General features: G+C 45.5%; 1 protein-coding gene across 1 annotated transcript in view; it reads left to right on the top strand.

The window, feature by feature from the left end:
* MYO1E (myosin IE) overlaps positions 1-19,539 on the top strand; it is a 226,331-nt gene that overhangs the window by 100,708 nt on the left and 106,084 nt on the right. The window contains exons 3-4 of the mRNA XM_062206033.1: positions 2,399-2,488; positions 5,323-5,417. Of these exons, the coding sequence (XP_062062017.1) occupies positions 2,399-2,488; positions 5,323-5,417 (185 nt within the window). The remainder of the gene's footprint in view (positions 1-2,398; positions 2,489-5,322; positions 5,418-19,539) is intronic.

Below are 19,539 nucleotides of genomic sequence, written 5' to 3'. Positions count from 1 at the left end.
TGAGTTACAGGCTCTGCTAATTGCTAGCTCGGGACTTTTGAGTTTATACAATTGCCCTGTGCTTCAGTTTCCTCTTGGTAAAATAGCACTAAGAAAAGTTAACAGGGTTGTTATCACGGGCTTAGCCTGGGATCAGGTAAATGCGTATGAATTCAAGTCGTTTTCTCACCACTTACTACATACAGCATCATGGACCTCTTTCATCTGCTTATGTTTGGCAGGCACTGGCAGAGTGAACCCATAGATGGGACTTCTCTGTCCCTCCCTGTCACTCTTCCTTTCAAAAAAATCATTCGGAAATAAAACTTTCTTTCTTTTTTTTTTTAAAAAAAATTTTTTTTGGACAGGCAGAGTGGACAGTGAGAGAGAGAGAGACAGAGAGAAAGGTCTTCCTTTTGCCGTTGGTTCACCCTCCAATGGCCACCATAGCTGGCACGCTGCGGCCAGCGCACCACGCTGATCAGAAGGCAGGAGCCAGGTGCTTCTCCTGGTCTCCCATGGGGTACAGGGCCCAAGGACCTGGGCCATCCTCCACTGCACTCCCTGGCCACAGCAGAGAGCTGGCCTGGAAGAGGGGCAACCGGACAGAATCTGGCGCCCGGACTGGGACTAGAATCCAGTGTGCCGGCACCGCTAGGTGGAAGATTAGCCTGTTGAGCCATGGCGCCAGCCTGGAAATAAAACTTTCTTAAAAATATTTTAGCTAGAGTCTCTTCTCTTTTTAAAATTTATTTGAAAGAGCTACACAGAGGAGAGGCGGGGGGGGGGGGGGGCGGGGTCTTCCAGCCGCTGGTTCACTCCCAAGGTGACCGCAACGACCGGAGCTGTGCCTATCTGAAGCCAGGAGTCAGGAGCTTCTTCTGAGTCTCCCATGTGGGTGCAGGGGCCCATGGACCAGAGCAGAGAGCTGGATCAGAAGTGGAGCAGCCAGGTCTTGAACTGGCACCCATATGGGATGCTGGCGCTTCAGGCCAGGGTATTAACCTGCTGTGCCACAGCGCTGGCCCCAAAACTTTTTTTTTTTTTTGACAGGTAGAGTTAGACAGAAAGGTCTTCCCTCTGTTGGTTCACCCCCCAAATGGCCGCTACAGCCGGCACACTGTGCCGATCCGAAGCCAGGAGCCAGGTGCCTCCTCCTGGTCTCTCATGCGGGTGCAGAGCCCAAGCACTTGGGCCATCCTCCACTGCACTCCCAGGCCATAGCAGAGAGCTGGACTGGAAGAGGAGCAACCGGGACTAGAACCCTGGGTGCTGGCGCTGCAGGCGGAGGATTAGCCAAGTGAGCCACGGCGCCGGCCACCAAAACTTTTTTTAAAGAAGATACTACTAGGGCAGGCTTCTGGTCTAGCCATTGAGATGCCCACATTGAGCTAATTAAGTCCAGGCTCCAGCTCCCAATTCCACCTTCCTGCTCATGCCAACCCTGGAGACAGCAGATGTTGGTTCAAGGATCAGGGTCCCTGCCACCCACACGGGAGACCTGCATCGCATTCCTGGCTCCTGGCTCCAGCCTGGCCACTCACTGTGGGTACTCTGTCAAATAAAGACACGATTTCGAGTGTGTTGACCTTCTTGTCATTTGGAGAGTATTCCTGGTATTTTTTCTTCCACAAGGGCAAGACAGTTGATTTGTTTTTCTCATTGCCGTACCCCCGGTACCTAAAATAGTTCTGATGTGCTGTGAGCTCCCAATTCAAATCTACTTATTATTGAATGAAGAAGGAGAAATGGTTTTTGTTGTAATAAAACTTCATACATTTGGGTGCATTAAAATGTATTACATAAAACTTGAGGCTCGGCAAAGATACAGTCCTCTCCCAGAGGTTCTCTGGACTCCCCAAGCAGAAATACCTTCCTCCTATAACCCGGATCTGTGTGATTTTGCAATTTTCTTCTCTGGCTATTACCTTCTTGTTACCATTCAATTCCCCAAGCTCCTGGAGAGCAGGATCGTTCACTCCATCTGTGTCGTCTATTTGCCGAATGACTAAATGGACATGTGTTTAGTCTCCAAGAGAGACAGGGAAGTTCTATGGGAAAAGGACTGATCCTTTGAGAAGACTGATAACTGTTCTGTCACTCCTTGGCACTTTCTGTTTTGTTTGCTTCCAGCTGTGCATGTCGCTGGTCTTGAGAGAATGTGCTTTAATTTGTTTCAAAGAATGGCTTCTCCTTGTAGCACCTTGGTAATTAAATTCATTACTCTTCCTGAGAAGGAACAAAGCCCGAGCTAGTTAGATAATTGCTTTTGTCTCTATTTGTAATCTTTCTTAGCAAACAAGCACATGCGCTTTCTCTGTGGACAGTCTATGAATTCTTGATGACATCTGGCTGCTTAATTTGAAAAAGTGTATAGCCATGAAGATTAACGTTGGACCTTAACTGGGTTTAAATTCAGACATACATAGGATCCGTTTTAATCTCCGTCAACCCTTTCAAGCAGATGCCATATTTCGGGGAAAAGGAAATTGAAATGTACCAAGGAGCGGTGAGTCCCATGCCACGTGAATTACTGTACTATGTAGGGGTTTTATAATGCATACATAATTTTGCAATTAGCAATACATTTGCATTTTATTGTAGATTATTTATTGGGGAAGCTTCAGGCAGTGATGTTTTATTTTTAATGACATGGTGCTCTTTGGCAGGTACAGCTCCTACAAGGCCTAGGACTGTCTCCTAGTTGAACCTTACCTCTGTACAAAATGAAGTGGGGTGTTGTACCTGCACTTTGGGGGATCTTCCTGCTGCCACAAAATTCTAAGGAATAAAAACGAGTCACAGGTTAACAATTGTGGGCAAGGGGGGGTCATTCCTCCCGAATCTGAACCTTAGATTAGCTGTGGCTCTGACGTGAACGTGTAAAATACATCACGGATCACTTTGTTTATTAATGCCGGCTCCATCCCTATTCGGACTCTCCTCCATCGCCGTCCCTGCTGTGCAGTCAACATAGACGCTGTTGCCCCCACCAACACGCTCTGTGCCCGGGGCCACCCCGTCTCCGCAGCTTTTTTCCTTCCCCTTCCTCCCCTCCTTTCTTTGCAGCAGAAGCACAGGCACATTCATTAATCCTGACCCCTGGAAAAGCAACAAAAGGGAGCCCACACAAATTCATCAGTTGAAGTGGAAGGCAATTTACCCAGAGCAAGAGCCCACCCCATTGTTCCCAGATGAATGGTGCTGGTTGCGGGAGCCGAAGGAGGCTGCCACGCGAGAGACCTTTGATAATGCTGCCTTTATGGGAGCCCAGCACAAGGGAGACACTGTCGGGAGAGGCCAGGCCCTTCCCTGGTGCCCTGGCCGCCAGCGGGCGCAGAGCTGGCTCAGCATCCTAGCTGACAGCCAAGGCGCCATGGATCGAAGTGCTGTGCTTGTGTGTTTCTTCCCTAGTTCTTTGAAAAGCGTCCCTTCGAGATCATTCATCTTTGAAGAGTTCTCTTTAAAGAAACATCACAGTGGTTTTTTAAAAAATGATAGATTTGTTTTTGCTGCTAACGGTAACACAAGTTCTGAAGCTGGTGTTGACTGAATGCCGTGCCCTGTGTTACACTCGCACGAATAAGAAAACAGCCCAGGATGCTGATGGTGTGTTTGTCCCTGTTCCCATCGCACAGATAAGGAGGCCGAAGCTCAGGGAGGTGAAGTGCTGGAATCTAAAGCTCGGGGTTGAGGTCAGATCTTAATGACTTCCAGCATCTCGGAGAAGGGAAGGATCAGGTGGAGAAAATGCTTACCCTGGGGCCACTGCTCTGGCGCAGCCGGTTAAAGACCCTACCTGCAGCGCTGGCTTCCCGAGAGCCCCGGCTCAAATAGCGAAGGATGACCCAAGTCCTTGGGCCCCTGCGCTCACGTGGGAGACCTGGAAGAAGCTCCTGGTTTCAGATCAGCTCAGTTCCAGCCTTTGTGGCCATTTGGGGAGTGACCAGCAGATGGAAGACCTATCTCTCTCTCTCTCTCTCTTTGCTTCTGCCTGTGAATCTTTCAAATAAATTACAAAAAAAAAAAAAAAAATGCTTACTCTGATTCTCTCAGGTAAGCTGAGAGATTCTGTGGGACCATAGATGGCTAAGTAACCTGAAAACTATAGAGTAACCTGCAAAGGTCAACCGTCGCTTTGTTAAGTAACTTGGAGGCCTCCTGGGAAATGACTTGGCTGTACCCTTCCATATACCTTTTGTGTATAAAATTAATTGAAAATAGATCTTAGTAAGAAATAAGAATGGGAATAGGAGAGTGAGTGGGAAGAATCACTATGTTCCTAAAGTTGTATTTATGAAAGGCATGAAATGTGTATACCTTAAATAAAAGGTTTCTGGGGGAAAAAATTGAATGCAACAGTGCTGAAATGGACTGAGACAGTGAATTTACAAGGTATGGAAATGTATTTGGTTTTGTAGTCCTGCATAGCCCCGATATCCCATGAGACTAGATCACAAACGCAGGACTGTATGTTGGTGTGGTAGAATTTTTTTCCCCAATAGAATTGAAGCAAAGTGGCCTAACCAGTTTGTCCCTTGAAAGAACCACACCTCTTCCCCTCTTATGGAAAATTTTGGTTTTCTCCCCCTTCCTAGATGGTCTCAGTTCTGAGGGCCCGGATTCTATAATATATATATATATATATTTCTCTTGGAAAAAAAAAATCAGAATTCAGGGCTCTAGTTATAATGTTAGCAGGCCTCTCTTCAGACCTGTTTCCCAAGTGTCTTCAGGAATGCTTAGAAATGGAATGTCATCTGCAGAGGCGTGCTTGGGCGGAAGGGTGTGGTGTGGAGGATTGAAGACGTGGGTCATGTCTGCAGGCTGAGTCACACGTGTGTCTGTGGAAGAGTCCTTCCAAATTCTATCTTAGGTCGTTAGCATCTGAATTTTCATCACTGAAGGAATTTCATGGGTTCGTATGTTATGCAACCTTTGAGATGTAATTATGTGCACAGGCATCTGAACTGTACAGTATTGGATTCGTTCCTTTAAGGATTTATTTATTGATTTGGAAGGTGGAGTTGCAGAGAGGGGAAGGAGTAGAGACAGAGTTATTCCCTCTGCTGGTTCATTCCCCAAATGGCTGCAATGGCCAAGGCTGGGCCAGGAGCTTCATCTGGGTCTTCCATGTGGGTAGCAGGGGCCCAAGCACTTGGGCCATCTCGCACTGCCTTCCCCAGGCGTATTAGCAGGAAACTGATCAGAAGTGGAGCAGCTGGGACTGGAATTCACTGTGCCACAGTGCCGGCACCTGGATTTGTTTCTAAGGTCAAGAAAAGGAACGGGATGAGTTGATCTCTCTGACGATGGGTTTATTTGTGTTTTTTGCTTTTCTAGGCACAGTATGAAAACCCACCACATATCTATGCCCTTGCGGATAACATGTACCGGAACATGATCATTGACAGAGAAAACCAGTGTGTTATCATCAGGTATGAGAATGATCCTCACCAGGATGCCTGGAGGATGGGAGACGGGACTATGGTTAGAGACTTCTGTCAAGAAGCAGTGGTTTTTCAACAGCCGCTGATGGTGGAGTGTGTGGGTAATACATGCAAGAAGCAGGCTGGCTGTCTTCCAACTCCAACTCCTGAAAGCTGTGAGCGTCCGTGGGGGTTTTTGTTCATGCTTAAAGTGTGGAGGACTTAGAACTGGTGTTACCAGCCAGATCTTCCTCTGGTCATCAAGGTCAAGGTTTGCCATCCTGGCCCTGGAGAAAATTATAAAACACTCCCTCTACCCTTTGAGTGTACTGAGGTGCCTTTTCGTCACAAGTTTAATAAGCATGTTTCACTGGGTTTTCAGCTGGAATCTTCCTCTCTTGGTTCTGTCCTTTCTTAGTAAGAATATAGTAGTTCATGTTTGGTATACTGTGGGGAGAGGTATACTTTATTTGTTTTGAGTTTTTGAGGACATTGTTGGTAAATGCAATCCTAGCTCCATTTCCTAATCCTTGTACCCTGACGAGCTCTAGGTATTGGCAAGGTTAAAGTGCATTTAAATTTTATTTTACCATTATGAACATTTTCCAACGTAGCAAAAGTTTATGCATTCATGTTCCCATCTTTTAGAAACTAACAGTCCACATTTTGTCATAGGTATTTGTGTTCATCTTTTATAGTTATTGCCTTATATGAATCACTTTTTAAAGTTTTCCACGATGGCTATTTTCATAAACTTACACCAAATTAGAATAATGTCTTGCTGTATCTACCATCCTTTTTGTATGGCTATCAATATGTTGCCACACCTGTCTTACTTAGTCCTCTGTCCTAACCCCACTTGATTATTTAAAGCAAGTCCTAGATAGCATATCTATTCAATCATCAGTAATCAGAATGTATCTCTAGAAGATAATTCTCAACACACCCTAAACATGAACAGTTTCTTTTAATGTCATCAAATATTGGTATTCCAATTCCATGACTATCTTTTTTTTTTTTTTTTTTGGACAGGCAGAGTGGACAGTGAGAGAGAGAGACAGAGAGAAAGGTCTTCCTTTTGCCGTTGGTTCACCCTCCAATGGCCACCACGGCTGGCGTGCTGCGGCCAGCGCACCGCGCTCATCCGATGGCAGGAGCCAGGTGTTTCTCCTGGTCTCCCATGGGGTGCAGGGCCCAAGCACTTGGGCCATCCTCCACTGCACTTCCTGGCCACAACAGAGAGCTGGCCTGGAAGAGGGGCAACCGGGACAGAATCCGGTGCCCCAACCAGGGCTAGAACCCGGTGTGCCGGCGCCACAAGGCGGAGGATTAGCCTATTGAGCTACGGCGCCGGCTTCCATGACTATCTTGAGATTTTCTTTTATAGTTCTTTGGTTTTTATTTAGGATCCAAACAAGGCTCCCAAACAGGACCTGGTTGTTAATTTTTATGTCTCTTAATCATGAATAATTCTCTCCTCTTTTTTTCCCCCTTGGCATTTGTTTGGTAGAGAAAAGTGTTGCTGGTCTGGAAGATCTTTCTATAGTATGGCATTGGTTGCATGTATCCTGTGATATTTCCTGTATATTACAAGAGCTATGTCTCCTGTAAATTGGTAGTTACATCTAAAAGCTTGATCCCATTTGGGTTCAAGTTTTGGCAAAAATAATTTGCTGGTGATGCTATGCACTTAACACCTGTTGGTCTGTCTTTGTGTGATGTTCAAGTTATCAACAGACCCAGCCATTATAAATTTTCATTTCATAGCCATCGTTTAATTAGTGGTTGCAAAAGTTACTTTCTAATTCTGTAAATCTGTTATTCCTTCTGCATTTCTGGTTGGAGTTCATTGATTTAATCATTTTAAAATAGACTGTATAGGAAAGTGAGATAAAATGCTTGAGTCATTGGCATTATTTACTGTTTTTCAAAGCAATGGGTTGTTGCCATAGCAACCCCCAAGGTAATATGTCTTTTCTTTTGGTGTCATTCTAAACTAGTGAATTTCAAATGTTTTACCTGTTTATTGCAGTTATTCTTTTTGGTGCTCAAATGAGCCCATCTTTGACCAGGGAGAGCCTTTCACCCTGGCTATTATAGCCTTATGACTGTGACCCAAATAATCTCTGATGATTTCCTTGTTTAAGGTGTTCAAAGCTCATCTTTCACATTGCCAAACTCATCTTATCCATGTCCTGCCCAAGACCTGGAATGTGCCACTTTCCCAAGGGGTCCTGGTTCATTTTAATGAGAAATGGTATTTAGAAACCACTAGTCAGGGCACTGAGAGTGCTCACTACCCTGTTAGCAGGGCTTCTGGTTCTTTTCAGAGGACAGTGCTAGGGAACGATTTTTTTTTTTTTTAAGAGAAAATGAAACATGAGTCATACCGATATTTCCAGTTCAATTTTTAAGATTGCCGAGTTTTATTTCTTGGATTTTTGTATTCATATCCCATTTATCGTATGCTGAAATCTTGGTTCCTAATGATGTGAACACAATTATTTGTCTTATACTATGTATATATTTTAGATAGATAAAATCAATAATATGTAATGTTAATGCTTTAAAAGAACAGAACCAGTGGCAATCCTGAACTACAGTCAAAATATCGGATTTTAAAACACTTAAAATAATTTTTTTCTGTGTCATTAAGATGTCAACCTGGCCTGCAGTTAGGTTCATTTGTTTTATTTTTGGATTTTTGTGGTTTAAAAAATTTAAATTTGTCATTATTTTCTAGTTGTGTTAAACATTTACATGGCTCCAAAGTTAAAACTACAAAACAAAAACACTGAAGCATTTCAGTGTAAATAGAGAACTCAAGTACTTAAAGACTGATGAAACTTCAGGACATTTTGCCCCCTGAATATTTCTACCTGCATCCCTGAAAACTGAAGACATTTTCTTACTTAGCCCTTGGACAGTTATAATAACTGAAGAATTAATAAGAATTTTTCCATATCATCTATAAGCCCGAAGACCATATTCAAATTTCTCTTAATTATTACAAACAAGTCCTTTCCTTTTGGTTTATGCAGATTCAGGAATGGTTGTATATGGTTGCGAATATAAAATTTATATATATTTTATATTTATATATATTTTAAAGATCCAATTTTAAAAAATTTATTTATTTACTTGAAAGGCAAAGTTACAGAGAAGGAGAGAATGGGGAGGGGACAGAGAGAGGGAGGGAGGGAGATCTCTTCCATCCACTTGTAAACTCCCCAAATGGCTGCAACAGCCAGGGCTGGGCCAGGCTGAATTCAGGAGCTAGGAAATTTATCCGCATCTCCCATGTAGGTGCAGGGGCCCAAGTGCCTGAGCCTTCTTGCACTGCTTTCCCAGGTGCATTAACAGGGAGTTGGATCAGAAGTGGAGCAGCCAGGACTCAAATCAACGCCCATATGGGATGCCAGCCTCAGAGGCAGCAGCTTAGCCCACTATCCTGCAGTGCCAGCCCCTTAAATTTATCTTTACTCTGCTGTTCCTCTACTGCCACCATTTTCCCCCAATGACGTTGACATTGTGAAGAGACCAAGCCATTGTTCTTGGTCTTATTAGACTTATTCCTTCAGTTGGATTTTGTATTAATTGAAAGATCTAAATACTTGATTAGATGCAGGTTAAACCCTTTTGGAGAGATTGCTTGGGTAATGATGAATTTGGTTGCCTGATAGGAAATGCTCTTCTTTGACACCAAGTTGAAAGTCTGGCCTCTAGAGGGGTGTTCCTAACTGGGATGTAATCAGAGTCCAGGATGAGTGTTCTGATAGAGTCCCTTGTCCTTCCTCCTCCCTTTCCCCGCCTCTGGGTGTGTGCTGAGATGAAAAGGAAGGAAATGGCCTTGGTGCAGCAGCTCTGCCAGGCTGGGAAACAGCCCGCTCTTGCCCAGCCCATGTCTCCCTCTCAGTCCCTTTCACCTGTCCCAGCAGCAGGACTTGTGCCCAGTTCCACGGTCCTTCTTTCTAGCTTTCGGCTGACCAAGGCCGCGAGGACATGCTCATGAGGATTTCTGCTGGGGTGGCTGCGCTTCTCATTTAGGAGCTGATAGGACAGGGAGCTGTTAGCCTTCAACTATGCAGAGTTAGGCCCAAATTCTGGTTCCGGGCAGAGCCCTGCACTGTGCAGCCCTCCCTTCCATCACCAGCTGCACGTTGAGGGCTCCCCAGGCTGCTTTCTGACCAGCTGGCTACAAACGCAGGTTCAGCAACTCACTGGAAAGCCCTCTACTTAGGATTACAGTCTTAAGAAAGCTATAGGAACCGAGTCAGAACCTGGCCCAGGTGTGGGAGAGTTCCCACGTGAAGCTTGTTGAGGTTATCTCCATGCGAAGTCACCGATGTTGTTCACTCGAATCTTCGGCGTGCAGAGTTTTTATCTGGGCTCCAGGGTCCACGGCCTGCAAGGCTGACTTATTTCCAGTACCTCATGAAGGTTCAGGCTGATAATGCCTTCGGTCTCCAGTTTCTCTGGAGGTCAGAACTGATAGGCTGTGTTGCAAAGTCTGCATTGTCAATCACATCGTTAGACTGGTGGCCGAAGCCTCCAGGCAAACAGACACTCATCAAGCAGGACCTCACAGAGGTTAGAGTTCACCGCCCAGTAACAGAGGGCAAAGCTTGACCTCATTAGTAGGCAGGAGCTGTGGTTTGTTTCCTTTAGCACAGCAGGGTTCACTTGGGCCAGCTCTGTGACCCTGGGCTATACTCCCAATGACTCTCTGGGCCTCGGTGGCTTCACCTGTAAGTGAACCGATTGATCAGATGACCTGTGAGGTCTGCTGGTTTGGAACTGTTCCAGATAACGCTGGTGGGAAAGGAAGGCAAAGAGATGCTAGTCTCGATAGAGAGGCCCAAGTGTGCAGCTGCTGCCACTGGCGAGCTGGGTGTATGGCCTGCTGGGGGTTGAGTTGAATGGTGCATGCCTGAATGCATTTGTGAGCAGAAAACAAACAAAACCTGTTTTGGGGGTGCGGGAACAGAAGCCTGTTCCTGTGTTAAGGGATTCTGCCGTAGCTGGGAAGACTAGGAATTTTTAGTAGCATTTAATTAGGAAATAAAAAAATGAATGATGGCCTAATTTGTATGTTCTTTCAGACCTCCACCTCTTAATAGCCCTGGTGTGACTGTCTAAGTGACTCTGTGGATCGCTAACACAGCCCATAAAGGCAGCTTTACTCGTTTCCACCCAGTCTTACTCATGTTTTCAACAACTGGCAGGCTAGGCTGGCAGCTTGCTATTTCTGGACTAGAAATCAATACACCAAATTGAATTTTAAAGAAATGAAGGAGTCGAGCTGCTTGTTGAAGCAAATCCTCCATCAAAGCCTGGGTCTTGAGTTTCGTACATCGACAAACTAGATTTGTCGAAATAGCGACAGTTGGGCGGCCTTGAAACACTGCCTCTTGCCAACCAAATTCACCAATGACTATGAATCAGGCCCCGCTTCTTTATATTGTGGAGAGAATTCTGCCTGTGGGTAGCTATTTGCCCTGGAACGCAGCCCACGAGGGGAGCTAGATGGCCATTAGAAATCTGAATGGAGGGTTGAATTCATAGCATAGGGGAAGCTGAATTGGCTCACGTCATCTGAGCACAGCATTCACTGTGGTGATGTGAACCAGAGCAATGGTCTACTCCTTGGAGTAGTCTTTCTTATCTGGAGAAAACCTAGTGTTTTGGCTGTTTATTTTTCTGCCCTGACTCCAGGTAGTTCAACCAGTTCCTGCCATCTACTGCATTAACTTCTGATCAGGAATACAGACCCAGCATGGGCCTTGGATGTTTCCCAAGTCTTCCTCAACAGCCCACTGCAGGGAGAGTGGCTTCTGTAGATGGTAGCTTCAACTTTTGATTGTAAATTTAACTTTTCAGCAGATAAGTCCTTCTAATTCTGAATTGCATTTTTAGCTCAGTGGCTATACCCATAACTAGGTTCCACCCCCAGAGAGCTGTTTCAGATAATGTAGGGTGGGCATCTAGCATCAATACCTCTTTTTGAGCTTCCTGAGTTATTCTGTTGAGAACTCGGACTGAGGCTCTTGAAATCCTGATTCTAGGTCACTTCTTGTCTTTAGCACCATCAATCCAGGCAAGACACGCTTCTTGAGTGGCTGCTTTTCATATATGTTCTCTCTTTTATTCCTTCCTACCCTGGTTGTCAGCATTGATATTTTTCAAAATTTCACTCGGAAAATAAAGCTTAAGAGAATTCCAAGATTCCAAAACTAGCAAATGGTGGAGCCAGTAATTGGATGTGGTGTCATCTGACCTCAGACCTTATACTCTTGATCTGCCCCCTATTGATTGTGCAATGAAGGAAAACAGTGCTATTGATGCGTTCTTCTTCATTTCTCCCTGAGAAGTGGAGATGCATTGATGGATTAGGTCAAACCAGGGCTGTTGCTATAATCTGATTGTTATCTCCTGGTATGTGTGGGATGGGGGTAGGGAATAGAACTCAGTCTTCCACTTCTTTTTATGTTTCTCTATGGCCTCTTTGTATATTATAGCCACATAGCATTTGTGCAGTGCAAGGGATGATCTTCAGTTCGTGGAAAATGCAAATTATGAGAATACTGTGCATAGATTTCAAAAATTTTTTGCACCAAAATACATTTTTCTTTGAATAAGTACCCATAAGTGCAAGATGATCAAGTGGAAGAGCCCTCTTTGCATGAGATGAGAGGGGGGTGATGTCTTAGTGATGACCTCTGAATAGGAATTTGGTTCATTAAGATGAGGGAATACAGAAATCTAGTACTGTGATGAGGGTGTGCCCTGGGTTTTAAAGGCAGGGAGGAAATTGTTTGACAGCCAGTATGCCTGTGAAGGAAAGAAAGAGTAGATAAATGAATGTGGAGTCCGGGCAGGGCCGTAGTTACAGCAGCATCCTGAACAATCGGGAGCACCTGCGGGCTGGGGACCACCTGCAAGCGCAGCGAATGAACAGCCCATATCGGCTTATCACTAATCATCTGTTCTGCAAAATCCAGCAGCTGGATTTGTGTTTTAGAACCACATATGTGATACCTTTTGAATGTCAGAGACATCTATGCAAATCTGTTTAATAAAATAATCATGGTGTGGCAAAAAGAATGAGAGAACCAGGAAGTTTTTCTTATGGTCTCCGCCATCTCTAAGTCAAACAAGCTCTTAGCAGTGTGGCTAGAGGCATTTCTGAAGCCCTCTTCATAGACCTCTATTGAGATCTACCGGGCCATGAACTGTGGTAGTTTTATTGCTGCCTTCAAAAGTGAATTCCTATCAGTTTCAGCCTGTAGCGACTTTTGACACCTTAGTCTCTTTAAAACATGTGATGTTGGGGCTGCCACTGTGGCGCAACAGGTAAACGCCCTGGCCTAAAGTGTTGGCATCCTATATGGGCGCCGGTTCGAGACCCAGCTGCTCCACTTCAGATCCAACTCTCTGCAATGGCCTGGGAAAGCAGCAGAAGATGGCTCAAGTCCTTGGGCCCCTGCACCTGCATGGGAGACCCAGAAGAAACTCCTGGCTCCTGGCTTCGGATTGGCGCAGCTCCAGCCGTTGTGGCTAACTGGGAGTGAACCATCGGATAGAAGATCTCTCTCTCTCTCTCTGCCTCTCTCTGTAACTCTGACTTTCAAATAAATAAATAAACCTTTAAAAAAATATGTGATGTCAATTTGAAAGCATCACTTTGGTGCAGTTTTGGATCTTTTTGTTCAAAATATCCTGAAACTGTTCTTTTCTGGATAGTAAGGCATTTTGTTTTTTTGTTTTTTTTAAGATTTTATTTATTTATTTGAGAAGTAGAGTTACAGACAGTGAGAGGGAGAGACCGAGAGAGAGGGCTTCCTTCCGTTGGTTCACTCCCTAGATGACCGTATCAGCCGGAGCTGCACCAAACCAAAGCCAGGAACCAGGAGCTTCCTCCGGGTCTCCCACACGGGTGCAGGGGTCCAAGGACTCGGGCCATCTTCCATTGTTTTCCCAGGCCACAGCAGAGAGCTGGATTGGAAGTGGAGCAGCCAGGATTCGAACTGGTGTCCATGGGGGATGCCAGCAGTGCAGGCGGCAGCTTTACCCACTACACCACAGCACCAGCCCCAGTAAATATTTTTTTTAAAATATTTAAGAGGTAGTGTTATAGACAGTGAGAGGGAGAGAAAGAAAGAAAGCTCTCCAGTACACTGGTTCACTCCCCAGATGCCACAAGGGCTGGAGCTGTGCCAATACAAGCCAGGAGCTTCTTCCAAGTCCCCCACACAGGTGCAGGGGCCCAAGGACTTGGGCCATCTTCCACTGCTTTCCCAGGCCATAGCAGAGAGCTGGATCAGAAGAGGAGCAGCTGGGCCTAGAACCAGCACCCACATGGGATGCCAGCACCACAGGCGGAGGATTAACCTATTGAGCCACTACTCCAGCCCCAAATAAATGCTTTTGAAGGAATAAAACCGAATATATTTTGAAGAGAATCAATAGGGTTTGCTAACTGATAATGAGATTTTTATCATAAAAGAAAAGGAGATCTGCAGTCCTTAGTACTTGCATAGCAAAGATTGAAGAATAAACTCCATACTGCTAATAGCTGGCTCGTACTCTGCGCTTTCCTGAGCATCGTGAAGTGCCTCACGGATTCCGAAGCTGTCTTCCTGCCTTTGATGTATCTCAGCAACCTTTTATTATTAGCGCTGGGACTCTCTTCAAGGCTTGCCCTTTCTGTTGGTCTGCCCAACTTCTTGTTTATCCCAGCAGCCTCTGCCTTTGCGGCTTGCTGTCCCTCTGGGCTGGCTTGGGCAGGCCCTGTATGTGTGACTTTGAGAGGGCTCCATGAGGACTGCCCTCTGACTGTGGATCTGAAGAACACGGACCCAAATCTACCTGTTGTTCAGGCTGTCGGTGAAGCTCGCCATGGAGCCTGTGAGGTTGCTGTGCTGACTGCTACTCGGGAGAGCTGACTATTTCGTCTGTTATCCAAAATCGCGAGAGCAGGCCTTCTTGGGATACAGTCAGCTTTCTGTGTCTGCAGGTTCCACAAACACAAATTCAACTCTCCATGGATAGAAAATATTCTGCAGCCGGCGCCGTGGCTCAACAGGCTAATCCTCCGCCTAGCGGCGCTGGCACACCAGGTTCTAGCCCCGGTCGGGGCGCCGGATTCTGTCCCAGTTGCTCCTCTTCCAGGCCAGCTCTCTGCTGTGGCCAGGGAGTGCAGTGGAGGATGGCCCCAAGTCCTTGGGCCCTGCACCCCATGGGAGACCAGGAGAAGCACCTGGCTCCTGCCATCGGATCAGCATGGTGCGCCGGCCGCAGTGCGCCAGCCGTGGCGGCCATTGGAGGGTGAACCAACAGCGAAGGAAGACCTTTCTCTCTGTCTCTCTCTCTCTCACTGTCCACTCCACCTGTCAAAAAAATAAATAAATAAAATAAAAAAAAGAAAATATTCTGCTAAAAATGCATCTGTACTGAACACGTACAGACTGTGTTCTCTCATCTTTATTTCCTAAACATAGAACAACTATTTGCCTTGTTTTAGGTACTATAGGTCATCTTAAAAATCATTTAAAGTAGGAGCCAGCGCTGTGGCACAGCAGGTTAACACCCTGGCCTGAAGTGCCAGCATCCCATATGGGCACCGGTTGGAGACCTGGCTGCTCCACTTCCGATCCAGCTCTCTGCTATGGCCTGGGAAAGCAATAGAAGATAGCCCAAGTCCTTGGGTCCCTGCACCCATGTGGGAGACCCGGAAGAAGCTCTTGGCTTCAGATCATCACAGCTCTGGCCGTTGCGGCCAATTGGGGAGCGAACCATCGGATGGAAGACCTCCCCTCCCCCTCACCTCTCCTCTCTCTGTGTAACTCTGACTTTAAATAAATAAATCTTTTTTAAAAATGATTTAAAGTATATGGGAGGATGTCAGCAGTATGATGAGGGAAATTCAAAAAGTTTGTGGACAAGGGAATAAAAAATAATTTTGGTGCAAAAAAATTGAAACCCATACCTAGCTTTTTCATCATAGTCGTCTTCTATGAACTGCCTGAAAACCCCTCATGTATGTAAGTACTGGGCCATTTCAGAGGAGGGACTTGCGCATCCTCAGATTTTGGTGGCTGCAGTGGCCTGAAACCAATCAACTGCAGATACGGAGGGACTGCTGTACTCCCGTTGTGTCCTTCTGATCATTTTAAATCTTCACAGCGACCTGGGAAACTTGGTGATAATCTCCCCTCTTTGCAGATTAAGAAACTGTCTCTAAAGCGCCATGAAACTCGCTAACCATCTTGCACTGCTCGGAGCCAGGGCTGCTGCCCCCAGTATTACACTCTCTGTCTGCACTGCTCTCGTCCGCTTCTGTCCAGCAGGTTTTAGATCAGCTGGTGAATAATCTGTTACCACCCACAGTCATGAGGGAGACTGGAAAGATATCGGGGTGAGTCACAGGGTGGACTCTTTGTTCTGACCCAAGTATGTGACATCTGCAACCTCAGTCACTTCATCTGTGAAATGGGAATTAATGCCTGCAGGGAACGTAAGGGAAGATAAATAAGGAAATGTGTGTTTGAAAAAGATGATCCTTCTGTACCAGCTACAAAATGATCATCTTCAAGCACAGTGGCAGTAGAAGGGATTTTAGAACTACTTAGTAGCTGAGCTCGGGACTCATTCTTGACCTTCAGTCTGAACACTGGGTTCTTCCTCTTCTATCAGGCTGGGCTGAGAGGAGCCTGGCCATGGGGTCACTGTCTGACAGACTGGGTGAAGGTTTTGTCTGTTTGACAGCACTGGTTAACCAGGTATTTGCCTGGGACTGGAAGAGATAACAGCCCCTTGGTCTTATTCACACTTTTCTCAGTGTGTTAAGGAATACATTTCTATCATTTGTATGGTAGTTGTGGCACGTCTGCTGATTTTTGTATTTTATGTAAACTAGTGTGTATTTGAGGACTGATTTTTAATATAATATCCAGGTCGCACAGAGGACCCCTCTCTCTCGAGCCCTGGAGCCTCCCCTGAGTGGCCAACAGAGTTGCCTCACCTTGGATTTCAGACCCAGACCAGTAGGGCAGCCAGAGAGGGAGTCTGGGAATAGAGTCTTTGGAGAGGGCTGTCCAGAACATTCTTTGATGTGGTTGCTCATTCTTGCAAAATTATCTTGTCTTGTGATCACAGTGATGCAGGCTGTTGTTTGTGAGTTCCAACTGTGTGTGAGATAATAAATGTTTTTGGCAGAAGGCTTGCTTAAAAATGGGTGTATACCAGGAAAGACCAAGGAGTAGTTACAAGTGTGGTCATACCGTGAGCTGTGCAAGTCAGAGCTGCTTTGCGAAACAGTGTCGGTCTTCCTCGACTCCCCATCCTGTAGGAAAGTGTCGGTCTTTGTCCTCCTCTGGAGCAGGATAGCTCAAGCTCCAGAGGCAGACATTACAAGTCCTTCCCAAACTCTGTGTCCTCATCTGTTTTCCGGTGCTGGGAACCTGCAACAGAATACCCCGAACCAAGTAATTTGTAAGGAAAATGCGTTTGGTTTGACTCACATTCTGGAGGCTGGGAAATTCAGGAGCATGGCGTTCACATTCTCTTGACTTCTGAGTGGGGTGGGGGTGGGGCTCCTGAGCATGTGCAGAGCGGACGCAGGGCAGCCTTGCCTTGTCACAGCCTGCACTCTTGATAATAAATGCAGGCCCATGAACATAAGAACTCACAACTGAAGGGCCATAATCCCTCTGTGAAGGCTGCACCCTCATCTCTACAAATCCCACCAGGCCCCACCTCCCAACACAGCTGCCTTGAGGAAATAAGTTTTCAGTACATGAACTTTTGGGGGATACACACAACCCATTGTACTCTGCCTCTTGTTGGCTAAATTCTGAGGCACTGGATGTTTCTCCAGGGAAGCCTGGTTCTTTGTATTGAAAAATGATATTTAGAGACCAAGATCTGGTGCTTGGTGTGTTTAGTGACACTGGTGCTCTCAGTGGACTGTGTTGAGAAATACGTATTTACCTATTCTATGTTGATGGTTATTTGCATTGTTTTCACAATATTTTCATTGTAAGATTGCTGATTTTGGAGCAAATGATATCAGTTTTCTATTTGTATTAGTCAGAGGTTCCATTTTATATCACCTTAAATAGAATCAATTATATGAAGTTAATAATGGTCTATTAGGTGAATATGTATAGAACTTTTGGAAGCCTGGAGTCTATTCCATGAAACACTAGGCACTGCTGATCAGAATTGAATCCTTGTTGCTTTCCCAGTCCTGACGCTCAAGGTCAGGTCCAGGGGTCTCTGAACCGCCTTCCAGTCTCATTCCCCACACCCTCCCTCCCAGCCACGTCCTGGTCAATCGCCCCTGGCTCCCTTTACACCTACTCCACGGAGTTTCTGCCTCAGAGCTATGACTAAGGCTATCTCTCCCACCTCTAGACCTGCACACACCTGTCTCCCTGAGACTTCACTAGCTATGACTTCCTTTAGGATCCTGGCCAAACATACACTCTTATCAACGATATGTGCCACCCACAAGCCCCTAAAGCCTAACCCACATTTTTGTTTTATTTGTTGTATGAACGCCTTCACCAAGAGCCAGTGAGCACCTCTCGGGCAGGAGCCACATCTCATTCTACCTGCCAGCTTAGCACACACAGGGGTTTGGACCGTGCATGTTGGATGAACAAATGCACATGCAATTTTTGTTTTAAGTTTTTATCCTTTTTCAAGGGAAAACGAACAGTTACCTTAACTTCATCAGCCATAACAGAGCAACAGCCTCTGTGGTGCAGAACCGAGGTGGGGGTGGGAGGGCGGAGAATTTGAGACACTCTGAGATATTTTGAGTAGATTGTAAGTCTTCCAGGAGTAAGAATGGTTGACCCAACTTATTCTATGGGTACCCTTCCCAAAATTAAGCATTTTTCGTTTGCTAGAATAAGCTGAAATAAATTGAAAACACTTGATTTTTAAGTAATAACCTTCAGACTCAGAAAAACAATTATAGTCCTTGAGTCCAATGATTAATATACCATTGTAAGTAGCATTTCCCCACAGAATATTTTTTCCATTTCTTTGAAATTTTAGCCTGTGCTTCCATTTCTGTATTTCTGGGCTAAACACACACACACACACACACACACACCACTATCTCTTATGAAGTCTGTCGACTTTGATTTAAAATTGCTTGGCTGGTTCACAGCCAGCTATGTAAGAACTAGGGAGTTTTTTTTTTTTAAATGCTTATTCCTAGAAACTGTCCTTGGAGACTGGGCACCAGCAGGCCCCACACATGGGTATTATGAAAATGCTCTGAAGACTGATAGTCTGCCAGCTGGGACGTTTTCATAGTACTTTTTTTGTGTGTCCACTTCAGAAGTCAGTTGAAGGCAGTTAAATTAGGAAAACCTTGTCTGTAACCACGTGCAGAGTGAACTGCTGAAATTGCTCTGAGATACAACGTAAACAGTTTGGGATGTGCTGTATGATCCACCTGATACCTTCTCATTCTTTTATCTTGAGTTTTCAACCAGCAGAAGAAATAAAGCTTTGCCATCCTGAACAGGCCAGTATAATTATGGTTGGATATACTGTAAGCTTCAAAAAGTTGCATAGCATTCCACTACTGTGCCATGCTTTGGGCGAATTACTGGGCTCTGATTTAATAGACCTCCTTAAGTGTCTATGAACTGGAACCAAAAAATGAAGATTCAGATCAATGTTCAGCCAGAACTGATTTATTTATTTATTTATTTATTTATTTATTTATTTATTTATTTGACAGGTGGAGTTATAGACAGTGAAAGAGACGGAGAGAAAGGGCTTCACTTCCCAAATGGCCGCTACGGCCGGAACTGTGCTGATCCAAAGCCAGGAGCCAGAAGCTTCTTCCTGGTCTTCCATGCGGGTACAGGGACCCAAGTTCTTGGGCCATCCTCCACTGCTTTCCCACTGCTTTCCCAGGCCACAGCAGAGAGCTGGACTGGGAGAGGAGCAACTGGGACTAGAACCGGCTCCCATATGGGATGCCGGCACCACAGGCAAAGGATTAACCAAGTGAGCCATGGCGCCGGCCCCTAGAGCTGATTCTTTTAATCATCCTGAAAAAGATCACTGAGAATGGATGTCTTATTTGTGGACTTGACATACT

This window comes from Lepus europaeus, chromosome 11 (genome assembly GCF_033115175.1).
Source record: "Lepus europaeus isolate LE1 chromosome 11, mLepTim1.pri, whole genome shotgun sequence".
NCBI lineage: Eukaryota > Metazoa > Chordata > Mammalia > Lagomorpha > Leporidae > Lepus > Lepus europaeus.
This window is presented reverse-complemented; position numbering and strand designations above follow the sequence as displayed.